This window comes from Brienomyrus brachyistius, chromosome 22, assembly GCF_023856365.1.
Source record: "Brienomyrus brachyistius isolate T26 chromosome 22, BBRACH_0.4, whole genome shotgun sequence".
In the NCBI taxonomy this organism is placed as follows: domain Eukaryota; kingdom Metazoa; phylum Chordata; class Actinopteri; order Osteoglossiformes; family Mormyridae; genus Brienomyrus; species Brienomyrus brachyistius.
Genome location: NC_064554.1, coordinates 13,600,384 through 13,618,346, shown reverse-complemented (window position 1 = coordinate 13,618,346; position 17,963 = coordinate 13,600,384). Strand labels below are relative to the sequence as shown.

The 17,963-nt window shown below is 47.3% G+C and overlaps 1 protein-coding gene across 1 annotated transcript; it reads right to left on the bottom strand.

The window, feature by feature from the left end:
* On the bottom strand, positions 1-17,446 carry lmtk2 (lemur tyrosine kinase 2). Its single transcript, XM_048990899.1, has 14 exons — positions 16,994-17,446; positions 13,906-14,027; positions 13,299-13,449; positions 12,700-12,776; positions 12,143-12,261; positions 11,646-11,733; positions 9,439-9,569; positions 8,104-8,188; positions 7,763-7,884; positions 7,327-7,476; positions 3,274-6,199; positions 2,791-2,917; positions 2,433-2,679; positions 1-1,800 (listed from the first exon to the last, which is right to left on the bottom strand). The coding sequence occupies exons 1-14, from the start codon at positions 17,088-17,090 to the stop codon at positions 1,776-1,778; spliced, it is 4,467 nt and encodes a 1,488-aa protein (XP_048846856.1). The 5' UTR covers positions 17,091-17,446; the 3' UTR covers positions 1-1,775.
* Between the last annotated feature and the right edge of the window lie 517 nt (positions 17,447-17,963).

The window sequence follows — 17,963 nt, the reverse complement described above, 5'->3', positions numbered from 1 at the left end:
TTAAATAAACATAGTGCATTTAATTATAAACAAGTCATTTAATTACACTATGCATGATCATCAATATGAAGTAAAAATATTACAATTTGTTCAAATTTACACATCAAAGACCTGCATTTCCCCATCTGCTCCTGTCTTTCACTGGATAATCAGCAGAGTACCTTTTCCAGAATGTTCTTTTTTTTTAAACAAAGCTTTTAAATTAGAAAATGAAACCTCATACCTAAAACTTCATTACAACTTTCCCAATTTACAGACAAAATTAAACATTTATATACATCCATACAGTTCAACAATTAGATCTCTTAAATGTGCAAGATTAAGCAAATGTATGTAGTGTTGAGTAAAACAAAATCCTTAAAACTTCAAGTTTGACTGTCACACAGACTCCAGGTATTACAAAGATGACATTACTAAAATATAGCGCCTTCTGTACTTCAACAAAATGGGCAGCGACTCACATTTGCAAACCATAGGCGATAATGAACGCAGAAATCTTCTGTTCTCTAATGAACTCCCCTTTAAAAAAACGGATGTGTTATTAAAGCTCTCCTTCCCGCTCCTGCATTTTAGCCACCACTCAGCTACGTACACGATCGATCCTGCGACTTCTGCGGCGGATGTCTCCGCCCGGGGGGCACACAGGACTGCCCAGAAACCGTTCAAATAAAAGCTGAAATGTAAGGAGTGATGCCTACGATCCATCCATCCTTGACAGTGACCCTGACAGGGTCAAACCGCAGCTGGAGGATAATCGATCACAAAGACAGACACATGTTCTCAATGGAAGAGGAAGAAACACGAGCATCCAGCATGAACGAGTGTTAGAATTAATTAAAAGGAGGGGAAATTATACTCACTCTGACACAGAGGCTAATTCACATCGGGATCGCCATGGAGGCTGACACAAACCGTTTCTCAACTTACTTCACCTGCGCCAAATTACTCTTAAAACCATATTAACTACAAGGCCTTCAATGGGCATATGGCCACAGGTGCCTTAACACCTGTAGTTAATCAGTTTTCACATAAATAAAAAGGAAGGAATACAACCATTAACCTCATAGGCACCGTGATTCAGCCAAAGAACAATATGAGAAAACAGCATGCGTTACCTGCAGAACACAGCAGGGGGAGCTCTTCAATAAACCAGCTGATTTTTTTTTCTTTCCTCCCCACCAGTACACAACCATGAAAGTCACACCTAAGGTAACCTCCAGCCCCCTTCCAGGCTGCTGAATGAGGCACCATAGACTCGTAGAGGCTTACAAATCATTCCCCAGACCTGCCATAGGCCGGAAAGAGATACAGGATAGAATTAAAGTGGACAGCTGGGCCGATGCACCGATTGCCAGGCCGTTGTGAATGAGAAGCTGCTGGTGGTGGCTGACATGGCTGAGAGACTCCCACAGCGTGGGCGACACTGATATGATTTGCAGAAGAATAAGTCGAGCACCTTGCACGCAGACCTTCACTGCTACATGCCACTTCCGGCCATCACAAGGCCAGTGAAATTTTCTAAACCGAGTGCAGAGCTTACCACCAGTAACCCAGCAAGACCAAGATAACTGGTGTATGCTGGGAGAACACCAGCCACTGTAAAGTGCGACTCGAGCCGTGCAGTGAACATGGAAACTGAATTGATGCAGTGCTGATTCCAGCTGCTTCCTGCGTCCAGCATCTCGGTTGCCCAGTTCATGCTTTCAGTGGACGGGCTTCGCATAACAAGGTGCATCATGGGACCGGACGGAGGAACGGGAGCCACCCCGCGCTGGCTAGTCCTTTTCTCCATCTTCACTGCTCCCTGCAATTTCACACAAATACAAACCATTTTTATTTTTCTCCAGACTGAGTGTATCGATGCTGAGTCCCAATGCTCACTTTCCGGTACTCGCCAATACCAATTACGGCTATGAGATGTCAAAAAAATAACTTAAAAATATACGACATCACTGATACATCATTAAGTGGTATCGTTTATAGACACATCAAGGACGAGTACAAGGACCATGGTATTAGACCCGATACCAGTACTGGTGCATGTCAAATACCCACTGGTAAGTCGCAATATGATCCCAGTCACTCTTGTCATTTACCATTGGCACTTAAACCTCAGCCCTGCTTGTATGTTACTGTATATTGTATGAATATTGTGTGTGTATATATATATATATATATTGTATATACAGTATATTGTATGCATGTTATTGATTATTATTCTGTTATCAGCTGTTCATCATTATTCCATCTGCAGGTATGTACATATTATAATGATCTTCAGTTATGAAGACAGCTCACTTTTTTCCTGAGTCAACATGGCCTTGACTGGTTATCTGAATTACTACAGTGAATGACTGTGTGTAAACTGCGGCTGCACCACGCAAAGCAGCACACACACGCGCGGGGGGGGGGGGGGGGGGGGGGGGGGCTACTCGCCTCCTTGCTCCGTGTCAGAGTCAGTGAGGTGCGTGAGAGAGAGGGCCATGCTGGCAGTGGAGATGGAGAAGCGCGAGGCCCAGCCGTGGTCGCTGTCAGCGGCGGACATGGCGTAAGGAGAGGCCTGGCTTGTAGGGGGTGAGAAGAAGCCAGCGGATGTCCTGGACGCCCCTAGACTGCCGGCCGCCTTGGAGATGAAGGACGAGTCAGAGGAGAAGTCATCGTCCCACTCAAATCCGCCGCCTGGGAGGAAAGAGGGCATTCATACAGGGATACATGTTCATAGATAAGAGCACGCACGCGTACAAGAGCACGCACGCGTACAAGAGCACGCACACGCAGACTGTACAATACCTTCTTCATCCGTGGATCCCTCTGAGAGGGTGCGGGCCAGGAAACTGCCTGAAGATGCTGGACTCTTGAACTGGGCCAAGTTGCTGGAGCACAAGGCTGGGCTGCCCAGCTCCCTAGTGGGGATCTCCTGTCGGGTGGAGCACAGGTTCATCGTAAGCAGAGAGAGCCAGATACCAACCGCCATAAGCCAGCGGGATCCCGCGGTCATCTTTAAACCCTGCCTGATACATGTACGTCACTGTCAAGAAGCCAGTTTCGGTATGTGCCGTTCTAGATTTGCAGCTTGCAGCTAGGAATGAGGTTTCCGATTTCTGTTGACTAATTGCAGGTGATTTTACTTTAGTAGAAGCAAAGAGGAGCTTCTCATATTTATCTCAGGCTTCCCTGTTTATTATCTATTCTCGTTTGCTAATCTCGTGCTCAGTGGCATGCATTGAACATGAGGAAATCTAGCCAATAGGTTTTCCCACACTAAGAGAGTACCTGATCAAAAAGGTAAACGGTGACATCATCAAAGAAGGAGATGGCCTTCTTTATGGGGGAAGCATTGTAGCTGTCTGGCAGTGACGACTTGGTAGGGGAGGGGATGGTGTTCTTCAGCAGGCTCTTAAGTTTGTGAGTGTCGCTAGTGTCCATAACAACAACAGGCACTGGGTACTGGACATCGTCCTCGCTGTCCGAGTCGGAGCTATGCAGCCGGTAAGCCAGCACGTCGTCGTCTGAGTCCTCGCTGTTTTCCTCCTCATCTTCCTCATCTGCTTCTATGTCATCCTCTACCACCACTGGAGGGTCCATGCTGTCCAGCTTGCCCAGGTATCTTCCCTCAATGTCGGGTTCCTTCAGTTTGGGACCCTCTCCTGTGTGGACCAGCTTTGCTTGAACTGTTCGATCTGCTGGGGGGCTCCCTGGAGCACTGGATCTCTCGACTTCTTCTGGGTCCTCAAATATCGAAAAAGGCTCCTCCAGACCGACTTTGGGCTCTGGGAAAACCTCAAGCTCCCCCTTTGTACCATCGATGACGACCTTCATCATCCTGTCCCAGTCCTCCTCGGTGCTGAGGATTAGTTCCGGTATCTCCTTCCTCAGTTGGGACACTGGCCCTTCGGTAATAATACCCTGCAGTTCTGTATCTACTACAAGCTCCCCAGAAACATTATGATGAACTGATGCTACGTTTCCAAAGGTCCCTGTTGACCAAAGAGTGGCATCGGTTGAGTTCCCTGCACTGTCTTCATACTTCTTATCTAGCTCTGCTTCATTATCAGAGAAATACGCAGAGTCTCGGCAAGCTTGACTGCCCCCTGGCAAAAGCTCACTGGCAGGAGGAGCAGCACCTGACTGGGGAGGCAGCACAACCAAGTCCCCGGTCCCTCGCCCCTGCAGTACACCCTCGGCTTCCACCTCAGACACAATGATCTGCGGCAGGCCAGGCTGCAGCATCGAGTTTGGGGTGACAGGCTGGCAGTTCCACTCCGGAGATTCCAGATTCTCCGTTTCATAGCCGCTGTCCACTGCTTTTTGTGGGGGCTGGAGTTTCTGAGGATCCATGGAGTCCGACGAGTCGGGCGTCTCAGCAGAAAGCTCAGTGGTTGACAATGGCGTGGACACAGTGCTGTCCAGCAGACTGTCCTGGCTGATCTGGTCCAAACAAGGATCAGAGGTCAGGAAGGAAGATGAATCATTGTTTTCAGGACTGACTAATGACCCTGGGTTTGAATCTGCAGCTTGGGTCAGTCCAGACAGTGCAATGTTCAAGCTGTTCTTAATGTCCTCCATAGTGCTTTTAGCTGAGCTGCTGGGGAGGCCACTGCCCCCCGCAGTCTTACTTATATGTGCAGCAGAAGAAGCAAGACTAGACTGCTCTGAAAGATCCTTCACTTCTGTGGGCTCCTCGTCTTCCCGGGAAGCTCCTGAACGCGTCTCAAGGCCGCAGCCTTTGGCACCAGTGCACAAAAGGTCTTCAGTGGTTGGTTCACAGCTCACCGTGGAATGATGGCCATTGACAGAACTGAAAGTGACTTCAGTGCTCACAGAGGTAGAGTCTGAATGGACAACCATCCCAGATCTAGAGGAATGCAGTGGAACATCTTCAGTGGAAGTGACATGTCCTCTGTGTAACTGGTTATTGCAGTTCTCTGCTTTAACCAGTGAACTTAAAGGCACCAGTGTTTCAGTACTCTTAAAAGGCCCCAAAAAGCCAGTTATGTCAGCACTTAGGTTCAAATGCTCTTCGTTCGCAGAAACTGAAGCCGCCCCACATTGTACGGGGCCTTCAAACAGGCCAGACACTAATCTCTCTGTTGCGTCCTCAGATGTGACATTATTCCCTGTATTACAGGCTGAATCTGTTCCTCTACTACCTGTGTGATGAGACTCCTGTTCCTCTGACAGAAGAGAGTCCTCCTTCATTAGGTGCTTGTCCTTGAGGAACAAGAAATTTTCTGTCAGCTTGTCTGAGTTCAGAAGCCGCCTTATATCTTGGTTCTCCAGAGTAGTTTCCTCGGGTTTGTCCGCTAATAAACAGCTGCTGCTCTCTGACATCTGGCCTGCGTCCCCAACAGAAACCCCTCTCCCATTGAGTTCCGGCATCTCCACGAAGCCCTTGCTCCAGGTACTGGAGTCATTCATTTTGGAACCACTCTCCCTGAAGATGTTGGAGTGGTAGGGACTCTCTTGATCACTGGATGACCATGCCTGGCTCTCGTGAAGATAGGAGTCCTTGGAGTCTACGCTGCGATGAAAGAAGTCCACATCCGTGCTGGACTCATCCAGGGGAATGTCCCGCAGAACCACAAACTGCTGCTTTCCAGGGGTCGTTCCATCCTCAGATCCCCCACTTATCTCCACAAGGTTCTCCTCATCCCGGCACTTTTCCTGCTCCTCCAGCTGAATGTAGTACTCATTCCCAGTAGCTGCCTCATGTGCGTCGAAGACAGGCAAGATTCCAGGGACGCCGGGTGGAGGCAATATCTCGGCGCCCTTCTCAGGCTGAGACGGTAAAATGCGAGTTTCGGGACTGTACCCTTGTGTGGGGAAGAACATGTTGTGGTAATTAAATCCGCTGTCCATGGCGAGGCCACCGCCGCTGGCACTGTTGTAGTGATCATGCTTGGCCGCCTCCCACACATACTCGAAACTGAGTCCCCGGCTCGTCTCCGTCACTGTCAGCACCTCATCTACCTCCCGGGCCAACACCTCATCGCTGAAACGGTCCAGGATCGGGAAGGAGGAGTGGCTGAGAGTAGCCTGCTTGGTTGGTGGGTTTGGCTTCAGGGTGTCCCATCGCTGCTCGAAGTCCTCCTCGGACTGCTTCTGGGCCTGCAAGCGAAGGTAGGTGAGCAGCCGGTGCACCTCCTCAGCCGTGGTCCGCTTGTCTGGGGCCAGCCAGCAGAACTGCAGAACCTCGTACCTGCCGAGGATGGGGATAGCTGAGAGGAGTGCAGCACTACGCCTTTTTTAGCTATTCAGCACACAACTAAGAAATCTACCAGCAGATACTAATGCTTCTACTTCACTGTCCAAAATGTAAAATAAGTATTTTTTCAAAAAACCAAAAGGATATTTTTTTGCCGCTGTCATTATTTCTTTCAAAAACCACATTCTAATAATCCATTAAAATGAATTTATCAGTTTAGCTAAAAATATTAGTCAATTTCATCCTCAATTTTCCTCGCAGAACCCACAAAAACCTCCCCGAAACTAGGGACGAAATGAAATCATGGCAGGCAGATTTTCAGGAGATTCCGAGCAAAATTTCACCGAGAAAAGCGAGGTCCCCACTCATCATGTCGGGGGGGGGGATCCCAACAGCCATATCACAAAAGCCGCTAAAGATGATTTGAAATGCTGCATGTCTTTAGTAGTAAAATGACACATTCTGACTCATTAAATCTAGCCTGGGCCAACTTTCAGTCTTCACCTGCCAGCAGCTATGAAGCCTTAGTGAAATAGAACAAAAAACGCTAAACTAAACCTCAGGGTTTGAAAAACAACAATAAGTGCACAAATCAACTGAGTGGATGCTCTCAGGAAGCATCGCTATGGGTCTGGAAAGCAACTCTTCATTCTTCTATCTGTATGGATGCTTGGCCCAGTGTCAAAATACCGTGAGTCATTTCTGCAAACTCTATAGAAAGACCGCTACCATGAAGGGAAAGAAATATCTATTCTGGTGATTAGAGAAAAAGGAATATAATATTGTTAGAAAAATCTAGAAAGTCAAGCACAGACAAGTCTGAAATTCGAACCCGAACAATCAATTACAGCCCAACATACAGTAATAATATCTAATATTATCAAGATATGGTACCGCTGGGGTCCTGTTACCCACCACTATGAGCAAGACTTGTATAAACTGGTATAAAATCTTCTTTTCCCGTTCAGAGGGATTTTGGTCGTAAACAGACGTGTGTATATTTAGGAATATAACTAGATTGATACTTGAATTCATAAACAAAAAGATTGATACTGAATATCCAAAGCAAAGGACGCGGGACCCACGGGAAGAGCGAGATCCACGCACGCGGGGAAATGTACCATCTGTCCGAGTGCGGCAGGTCCAGTCGCGGCCTGGGCAGCTTCACGCCCTGCTCCTTGATGACGTGGACCAACACCTCCATGTCCGACAGATTGGAATAGGGTCGCACTCCACTCTCGAACAGCTCCCACAGCGTGACGCCCAAAGCCCTGGAGGAACGTACCCATAATGCACCACTGGTAGACTAAGATGAAGTCTGCTTTCTTGGGTTCAGACTAACTACTGCAATTGCCAAGGGGACACTTTGTATCTGCCCGTGCGAGGAAGCTGCATGGACAGAGGCGTAGAAATGCCATTTGTGCAATAGTTAAGGGGCATTCTGTAGAAAGACGTCTGTAAATGTCCATTCAAATTCAGACTTTAGCCAACACACAAGTCCGGCACACAGCTGGACAACGCTAGACAGCCATAAGCAAGCAGCAAGTCCAAACCTACCACACGTTGCCCGGTTTGGTCTGTTCTGAAGCAATCACACCGCCATGAAGTTCACCGATGAGCTCGGGGGCCATCCAGCGCAGGGGGACCTCGGTGTCCGCCTCCGTAGTGATGTACTCCTCCTGAGACCGAGGCACCAGCCGGAATTACACACAAGCATTCAGCTCCGGCTCCTCTGAACCTCAGACGGGCCTGACTCTGATCATTCTTATGGCCTTTTCAGACATCAAGATGTGTTTTTATGATCCTGTTTGGCCCCCTGTACTTATAATTCTCAAATTATACAATACTGGAAATGATAGCAACAAGCTTTCCCATTTTGGGATCCCCGCAGTACGTACCTTGGACACCAAGGGGCCAGTGCCATAGTCTCCTACTTTAACAGTGAGGTCAGCAGTGAGAAAGCAGTTGCGCAGAGCCAAGTCGCTGAAGGGAGAAGAGAGGAGTGTTAGCGGAGGCCTAAAGCAGGCCCCAGAAACGGGCCTCTTGCCAGGAACTGTCATCCATTCAAGAGCTGGGCGCCATAACAAGACCTTTTTAGGGGACGTTCTCCCATTTACTTCTTTACATTTTTGTCCAAGGTACAAATAAGGAAATAAGGAAAGCCAGGGATCAGACAGCAGGGCCGGCTGGCCGGTCGGTCCTCAGCCTGGGAGCAGATGGGGTTAGGGGCCTCGCTCGTGTGACAAGCGACTACTCTGTCGGCTTTGAGACAGGATCCCACAACCTTCCAGACACAAATACAAACCCCAAACCCAGTGAGCTGTACACCAGCCCGTTTATGAACTCATGAAGTTATCCTTCCACTTACGAGCCGGGCCTCGTAAAAACCTTTATGGGATGTCTAACCACTCATGAGTGGGGCCTTATTAACAAGACATTCTGCGGCATCACCAGCCGAGGAGTTGTATCGTTTTATTTTTGCACATGTCTCAATGTAGTGGCCAGCCCTTCGACGACGAGGCCAAGCACACGCCACAGGGCATATGGTCATATGTATCCCACAAGTCCATGCGACCAGCCACATGGCTGGTCAATAACTCATGTCCGGGGCGAGTGACACTGAAGCAGTACATTGGTCTGTCCTACCCGCCTTTGAACCGTAAGACAGTTAAAAACTCCCAATGTGAATATATCCTTTTACACGAGAAGAGCAGAATCATCAGAACCCCCGGACAGACGACACCCGACCTCCAACAATGCGTGGGAGCTGTGTAATTCGACACCCGCAGGCTTATTCTGAGCCCGCAGGAGCTGCAGACGAGCTGAGCGCTGCATGTCATCCGACGCCGACCTGCTCGGCGACTCGCAATGGGGGCGAAAACGAAAAGGAAGGCCTCCATTTTTGGAAAGCGCTGGAACCCGTCGCGGCTTTGGGGGGGGGGGGGGGCACCGCAACCTGGCAGGTGAGGACGCCGGAAACCCCGACATCCGGGTCCATTAACTGAAGAAGTTCCCAGGCACTGACATCAGCATCACGGAAGAGGCAGATCCTTCAAACACTAGACTGGTCTGATAGAGCTGTATACAGCCACGAAACTGACTTTGATAATAATGGCCGATAAGATGACATTTATGGACGGAAAGGCCCCTGTTTAAGGGAATCTGAGCTGGGGCAGTGTGCTTATGCGTACATGTGCACAGTATGACGACAGCGACACAGGACGCCAGGGTACCTGTGCAGGAAGTTGTGCTTGTGCAGGTAGGCGACCCCCGCAGCTATCTCACACGCCATCTTCTGCAGCTGCAGCTTCTCCTCACCCGCAAGGTCCCCCTTCTGCCGGGCCACGTAGCTCCGGAGGTCTCCCTGGAAGACAGTGACCACCGTCACAGGCCGTCCTGCCTCCACGGGGCTCATTCTCATTAAGGGCCGCAGAAGAAAACAGACAGATGTGCTTTTAAAAGTGTCACCACAAGGGAGCAGTACAACTGCTTGTCCGTCTCCATGCGCTCAGCTGGAGCCGGCTGGGCCGGTTCAATCGAAGTCCAGGACCGGACCCAATACCGGCAAAGCTGCTTACACAGAGTCACAGATGATACCACAGCAATTTACACCCAAGGGACACTGTTCATTATCTCTCGCCCACTGCATGCCGCCTTCTAATCACTGTACAATACTCAGCCAAACGTGCTTAGCCAATTACGTTTACAGTACACAGACCCTTTGAGCTAGTATGACTCAAATAAGCCCCACCCACAATGCTCCGCCCACCACAGGCGACGGCTGTGGGAACCCCCCATGGGGACGTCAATCACTACAGCACCTGCCACTGGAACAGCCAGCTCCAGTTGCACACAGCACTATATTTCAGTCCAGAATGTACTGCATCAGGGTTACCACTGGTAACCATTGATACGGGACGGAAACAAAAATCCATCTCAGCACTATCAAGCCCTATCATCCCCCCCCCCCCAATGCACAAGGAATGGCGGGACGGCTACAATACCGCGCCTGCTGCAGCAGCCGGCATACCAAGAACACCACTATCAGCATGTTCCCCAATTCTTAATAGAATCAGTAGGGCATTTTATGTATCTTATATATCACTGATCGTTTTATACAGTTTCAGATGAACATAAATATAAATAATAAAAGTAATACTTTTACAATACTAACTCTCCCGACAAACTAAAGCGGAGTTTTTCACGATGCCAGTATAACAGCGGAGAGATATGCGAACGGTCTAACAGACATACATACAGAAACTCACAGACACAAACTATTCTCTGCCAAAGACAGCATCCAAACACCTGCTGACGGGGCAGGGAGATGAAACCCGAGCCGAGGACGGGTCCAGAACACCCTCCGTGCTGACAGTTACGCAACGGTCGCCGCTCTGAGATCATCGCCCACAACAGGCAGCCCTCTGGGGATAACCCCACAGCGGGAACCACGCCCCCGGGGGCTAGAACTGGGCAACTGCGGGACGCTGCAAGAAATGCACCCTTCTAAACAAGGGTTAGGGGAAGGCCAGTACAGTTTACACTGAAATGCTCATTCCGTCTACTGTGTGGTGGAGACTCTACACTTGAGAAATCACTGGCTGTTCGGCGAGTATGCATAATGTTGTGCGGAACAGCACACCCTGCTGGCCAGACTTATCAGCACGGCTGCACCATACAGCAAAAGCAGGTGCATAAAAACACACACACACACACACACACACACACACACACACACACACACACACACACAGATGACTCGACAATAAATTCAAATCAATTAACACATGGAAACTGTCTTCAATAAAGCCACGACTCATTTTATATTTATACAGTAACCTAAGAGCTGTTTATTATAGCGTTAGCAATAAAAAAAGGCTGTATTTCTGCACATAGCTGGCTGCATTGTAAAAACATCTCAAGCTTCAAACAGTAAAGCCATTTCCCAAACCTGTAAGCTAACTAGGAGCTTTACTCTTTGAGGGACGGCAGGCTACTGCCATAAAAAGGCCCAGTGCAGTGTGACGTTACTGACACGATAAGTAAAAGGAGCTTGTTGCTTTACCGGCACTTTCAGGAATCCGAGCCGTCCCAGTTAAACTACAGCTACATGTCACAGGCCTCTGGCAAGGGCTCTCAGCAGGCCCGAAATAGACCAGGGACACCGGTGTGTGTCGTGCTAAAAGAACCCATAACGGCAGCCCGCCGATCGGCCCAATACCATCAGAAAGCCTGGCCTACCTCGAGAGACTACCCCCGAGAGACCACCCCCGAGATACTACCCCCGAGAGACCACCCCCGAGAGACCACCCCCGAGAGACACACGCCTCAAGAAGCAAAGAGCAAGGGCAGAAAAACAGTGCTGAGGCAAACTCCCCAACCCCTACACTCACACAAGCAAAACATTTTCACGGCGTCAGAATAAAACCTACTCGCTTACCAGTTCGCAAAACTCAAAGACCAGCAGGAATGGGATGGCTTCCACACACTGACCCAAACACTGCAGGAGGTTGGGGTGCTGCAGGACACTGGGAACAGAGACGCCACGTTACAGCAAATACAGGGGCACTAAGGGCAGGTAATGGGTTAATGTTTCAGAAAAACAAACAAAAAAAGCTGCCTGATACCTGTGACAATTTACTATGGAAAAATTAGCTAAGACATTACCTGGTCGCTAAAACCTAAAATAATATAAATGCTGCACAGCAGGGGTGTCCAACTCCAGTCCTGGGGGGCCGGGGCTCTGTGTATCTTAGCTCTTTCCCTGTTCCATCACAAATGATTCAGCTCAAGAGCTGTGTGGTAATTAGCACAAGGAGGTGAATCAGGAGTGTTAAATGAGGGGAAACCCAAAAATGTGCAGGGCTCTGGCTCCCCAGGACTGGAGTTTGACATCAGTGCTGTACAGAAGGCCCTGGTGTGCATACCCATACCCACCGATAGGGGTCGCCCTGCTGGAGGAATCTGCTCTGATCCTGGCCGCTGGCGCTGGCCTTGAGCTCCTGGACCAAAACCCGAGCCACACTGGGCTCTGTGTACATCTCACTCAGTAGGACCTTTCAGGGTTAAACGCCACAGGTGAAACCCAAAGTAACATATGATTCTCTTTGGACTTGCTCCAAATGGACTTTAAAACCATAAACCATTAAATGCCATTGTGTTATTCTTTACAATCAGATTGCTTCAACTTTTTCCTTTAAACATTCTGCTAAAGGATTCTGGGAGAGGAGCATAAAGAATACAATAATCTGAATATTTTTTGTATTGTGCCATGATTATCCACACAAAAATCTCCCTTCAAATTTTAAACCCGAGACAGGGCATGCAAAAATATTTCTTCAGAAATTCCAGAAGCGTCCCTTTGAAATAAAATCACACAAGCGTAAATTAGCAGACGTATCATCTAAATAAAATCTTGTACATCAGTAAATCAGCTACGGTCTGAAATTCATAACACACACACTACAAGAGAGAAGCAGCCAGACTGCGCACACCTTGCCAAACCAGCCACTGCCCACTTCCTGCAGATAACTCAAGTTGTGCCGAATGACCTGAGAGGGCACAGGGTCTTCTGCCAAAGTCAAAGGTGAGAGAGAGAGAGAGAGAGAGAGAGAGAGAGAGAGAGAGAGAGAGAGAGAGATTAGAACAAGGAAGAGGTCCAAAGTCCAGCTCAGCACTGCGACTGTATGCTACTATCAGCACATTAAGTGGAATATTATCTTCAAACATCAGGCTGCATGTTTCCTAACAGCATGGTTAAGTTTGCATAATCAGTCTCGCAGTGACAATATTATGACATCAACTGACACAGTAGCTGAAACCACAGCCCGAAAACCTCCTATCTGCTGGAAGTCACTAATATTTATAGCTGGGTACAGGAACAACAGTGGAATAATGAAAGAATTTCCTTATAATTGATGCCTTTGCCCCCCCCCCATGAGTTTTGAAGTCTTATTAAATAAAAGGCAGAGCCATTAATACCGCTGCCTGCATCAATCATTAGCTACTCGGCATTTAACTCAATACCCCCGGAAAATAAATGCGGAGGTTTCGCCTCAAAACAACCGATCCCGTTTCAGAGATTCCCATTCACCTGTATTTCGAGGCGGCTGCAAGTGGGGGGGGCATGGCAAAGCGACCGGGGAGACAGCCAGGGTGTAGACCTCGGCTGGGGCGCGGGCAGAAGGCGTGTCTTCAGCAGGGGGGGTGAAATCCAGCTCATCCTCAAAGTTGTCTTCAAATTCCTGAAAGAGAGCAGGACGACCGGCTTCCTGTCACACTGTATTGGCGACAACGGCTCCTTAGCTGACGGGTTATTTATGTAACTGCAAACGGCTGCACCTGACTGCAGCAAATAAACTAAAACTAGAAGCACCCTTAGCGCTGATGCTAGTTATCAGGCACTGAGTGAGGGAACACAGTGTAACGTTCACTCCCATATATATCCTGAATCTGGAAGGGATTCAGTTTTTGGTTGCTGACTGCTGTCATATTCAAGGCTGCCCCTTGTGGTGATCCACGAGCACAGCAACTGAAGGCCTTCAATCTTCACATGTGCGAGGTGCCTCATCAGTGATTGATAACTACAGTCAATCAGCGGCCATGACTTTGTGGTGGTTCTCAAATACAGACTGACTGACACCTGTCACACGGAGGCCTGAACCCCAGCGGCTGGCAGATGCCCTATTCATTCCGCTCACCTTGAAGTTGATCACCTGCTCCTTGCAACAAGTTGCACAGTTGATCACCGCGACAACCAACACCACCAGGGCGGCAGCAGAGAGCACCACCACCAGCTCCAGGGAGGGACCAGGAAACCCGTCTACAGCACAGAAAGCCATGTTTAAAAGATTGAGCGACACCAGGACCACCAGACCTGAATCCTGTATAGCTTATACAACTTCGAATGAAATGAATTATACCACACATGGAATTGTCCATATTGCATGAAGTTTATAATATACTGTTCCAAAGGACACAGACATACATTAGCTAAGAAGCTGTACACAGGTACATGAAGGTTCCAGGTCATGTTATGCTGCTGACAATAGCTTGGGGAAAAAACAGTAGCTATGCTAACATAATTAAATGTTACTGTGAGAGAGAACCAATTAAGCAATTAAGCCGCACAGCTACAGTACAAGGGTCAATATCAGATCAAATTGGTAATGCTAAAAGCAGGACAGACAGCTTGCGATTCTGCACCAGTGTTACTGAATCAGCACTGGCACCCGTCACGTATGACAGTAACACAGCTGACAGGAGTCGGTGGTCAAGGTGCACGGCAGTGACACACCTAGAAGACTTACTGTTGGAATCCTTGTAAAAAATTAACTCATATCCCTGTGTGGCAACGTGAAGGTGTTTGGGCTTGTCAGGTCAAACCTAACTTACAAAAATGGGGGTGGGTGATAAACAGCCGTTTGCAAAACTCAGCTATTTCATAACACGTAAATACGATTTCCTTCTGCGCAAGTGAGAGAAGCCAACCAAAGAGCTACATAAATCTATGCTGTAAACATACATAAATAATGAGGTCTACTGTTTTCCAGTAGATCAGACTTTTTGGCAGATACAGCCTGATGGTTAACACTGGTTAATGGGTCATGATTTTTGCAGCTTGTGGCTCTATCTTCGCTATAATTTGCTTCTACATATAAAAGGAGAACGAGATGCCTGAAGGGTAAAGATGAAACAGGGAGTTTTCCAAGAAGTAGGGAAAGACAGACCAGTGTGGTATTTAACCAACAACTTCAGTGTCATTCAGAAACATTTATACATACAGTCTATACTTCCAATGACCTGAAAAACGACAACATCATTCACTGTATCATCTATATGGGTAACTCCACTCTGCAAAGTGACACTTCACCACATGGGTGGGGGGGGCTGGAACCTGGTCCTGTTGCATCCACACTGTGATACGGAAAACTTATAGCACTGAAGCCTACTGCCACAATGACGGGTGTTGCTCAGTGTAAACTGAACATACAGGTTCTCCTCACTCAAACATTGTGTTTCTTTATATAACACCTCTGAAACACAGACTGACTCTAATAACAGGTTCACGAGCAGCTGGAGCTGAGCCCAAATTACAGCAGAACTATATGACTGAAGATGAGCTGAAATGATACTTGACTAATATCATTAGTCTGTTTCTCCTTGACCTGCTCAACAGCAAGGTTATGCAGCAAAATAATCATGTTTTGAGAGACATTTAAAAATATCTACATTTTTTTCCCCTTTTCGTTTGCTGTGTAAATACACAAACTAGGTCTTCCGCACTATTCTTTTGCATGATATTTCCCAAACACTACTGTGCTCATGGTAACATGAAAACTGACACTTAATTTTCCTGCATTTGGTTAGGGTGCTGCACCACACCTAGTCCATCAAAACACAACCGCTGTGGCGGATCCGCATGCGGAGAACAGCACTGACCCAACTGCACTAATCGAAGTGAAACTATCATTGGGAAACATCAAAGCCGCCTCTTCCTTTACAAAAGTCTATCAAAGTGCAGCTCAAAGGGGTGAAAGGTCAGAAGTGTGAAATATCTTTTGATGAGAAACCAGGTGTGACAAGGCGGCTCAGCTGTCATGTTAATGAGCCCGGGGAAGGGCTGCTGTGCATGTTATGCTGCATTCCATTTCATTTTACTTCACAGTCAATTGCTACACTTCACCTGCAAACAGAAGCTAAATCTGTTAAATGGCCGTGCAGCATGAACTCGGCGAAGAACATGGAAACGTGACCCAGGAAATTCACAATAATGTGAAAGCAGCAATACGGAAAGCTAAACATTTACACAAGTTAATTGTTTACCACGACTGATATGAAAGGAGGACGCAAGGTTACGGGAAGATGGATATATCATGACTGCTAGATTTCAGCTCTACAACAGGTCGACGCTGAAATATAGGCAACACTGGCACCAACGCTGGTCATTTTGTAAACAGCCCCCAATTAGCAAACCCCAGTATCTGACTGCAGCCCTCGGTTTCACTGGACCCCAAATATTTAACTTTAGTAGAATCATTACTCGTCTCTGCTGTTACTAAAGCTGCTTTTCACAACAGTGACTACCCATGCGTAGCAAATCGGGTAAACGCCAGTTTCCCTGCATTTCTTTAATCACCCATCAGTTCCACAGAAGGAAGAGGGTTCGAGCTCCCAATAAACCCCACTTCCAAATGCATTTTGCATGGAACCAATAAACAGAGCAGCAGGTTAGCTTTGTGAGTTTAGGCCGCATCCACTGTACATGAGTACAGGTTTACAAAATTACTGCAGATCCAACTGCTCATAAACCCACAGTGCTGGTGATTTACTTGCCAGAGATCTCTTTAGAAAATTAATTATAAACTAATGCTTACCTAAATTAATATACACATAGCTAAACTATCAAACATTACGTTTTGGTTACTTTGAATGATGTTTGCCAATTTTATTAATAATTTCAGAATGCAGTGTTCCTCTTACCCACGATTCCAAAAAGGTTAAAAGGACATCAGTCGATACAACTCAGAGATGAACTGCCATACGTATGAAAGATGGAAATGAGATCACGGACAGACTGACAGGAACAAACAGCCCTATGTCCGTTATGGAAGTAGAGACGTACACAGTAAACAAACAGTATTCTGAACCGGTATCGCCGTGAGTAGAAGCCCAAATAATTTAATCGCTGAATATCAATCATTTTCATCTTGCCACTTTGAAAACATTCACTGTTCACTTAGTCACTGGAAAGAGTGTCACTATGATTATGAGCAGAAAGCTGCTTACCTGTAGTTGAATGCGGAAGAGGTGCTCCCTCAGCCCACCTCGGTGCCGACAGGACCAAAATCGATACCCACATCAAACATGCGCCGCGGATCCCCATCTCAATCACTGTAATTACTACAATATATAAATACGTATGGCTTTATTAAACTTGCTAAATGAGACGTTAATATGTTTCAGATAAAACGACCCGCATCATTGCCATTGTCGTTCATTTCTACTGCGTCGTAAACCAGGTAGCTGGATTGGCTAACTAGCTAGATGCCTAGCAGTTCCTCTTTCGCGACTACGCTTCATTTTGTCTTTAATCAAACGTCTTTACACTTAAAGTGTGTTTGCGTGTACATCTTAGCGTCATTTTGATGAGAGAAACACCACTCTAGCTAACATTAATTTAACGAAAATTTCAGACAGTCAAACACCACCGACCCCAGCGCCATTTTCCCACCAAGTGATGTCACGGGAGGCGGCGCCTGCGCGATGGATACAGACGTACGCCGGGCGACGTGACCAATCACGACGCAGTGCGATGTCTACGCATGCTTCATCATCCAATCATTCGGCATGCATGGAGTCCTGGGTGTTGGCAAGCAGGGTATGAGTATGTCGGCGAAACCGTCAGTTGACAACCATGTGAAATATTTCTGCAATGCCGGACGCACAGACTGGGAAGAGCGAAGCACCGGCATCAAATGGGTTATTTTATTTCCCAGATCATAAAACAAGGCACCCTGAAATATATCACATGCGTATGCTATGTACCTTACACGCATATTGAAATGATTTAATAGCAATTTTAGAAAAAAATGTAACATTTGAAATCCACCCATCAAAATACAAGCAGTATAAATAATATATTTGGGACTGTAGATATACGAAAAATAGTGGAATAGGTGTCAATAAAATACTTCAAATAATTCCCAGTGTATATCATAAAGCAGGGATTTCTGTCTTCAGGAAACACAGTTAAAAA

Excerpts from the sequence above, each read along its gene's own strand:
- lmtk2 (XM_048990899.1), bottom strand. The coding sequence starts at position 17,090 with ATGGGGATCCGCGGCGCATGTTTGATGTGGGTATCGATTTTGGTCCTG. Across the intron at positions 13,450-13,905 it reads AGCAGGTGATCAACTTCAAG|GAATTTGAAGACAACTTTGA; the intron begins GTGAGCGGAATG and ends GCTCTCTTTCAG. Across the intron at positions 8,189-9,438 it reads AAGCACAACTTCCTGCACAG|CGACTTGGCTCTGCGCAACT; the intron begins GTACCCTGGCGT and ends TTCTCCCTTCAG.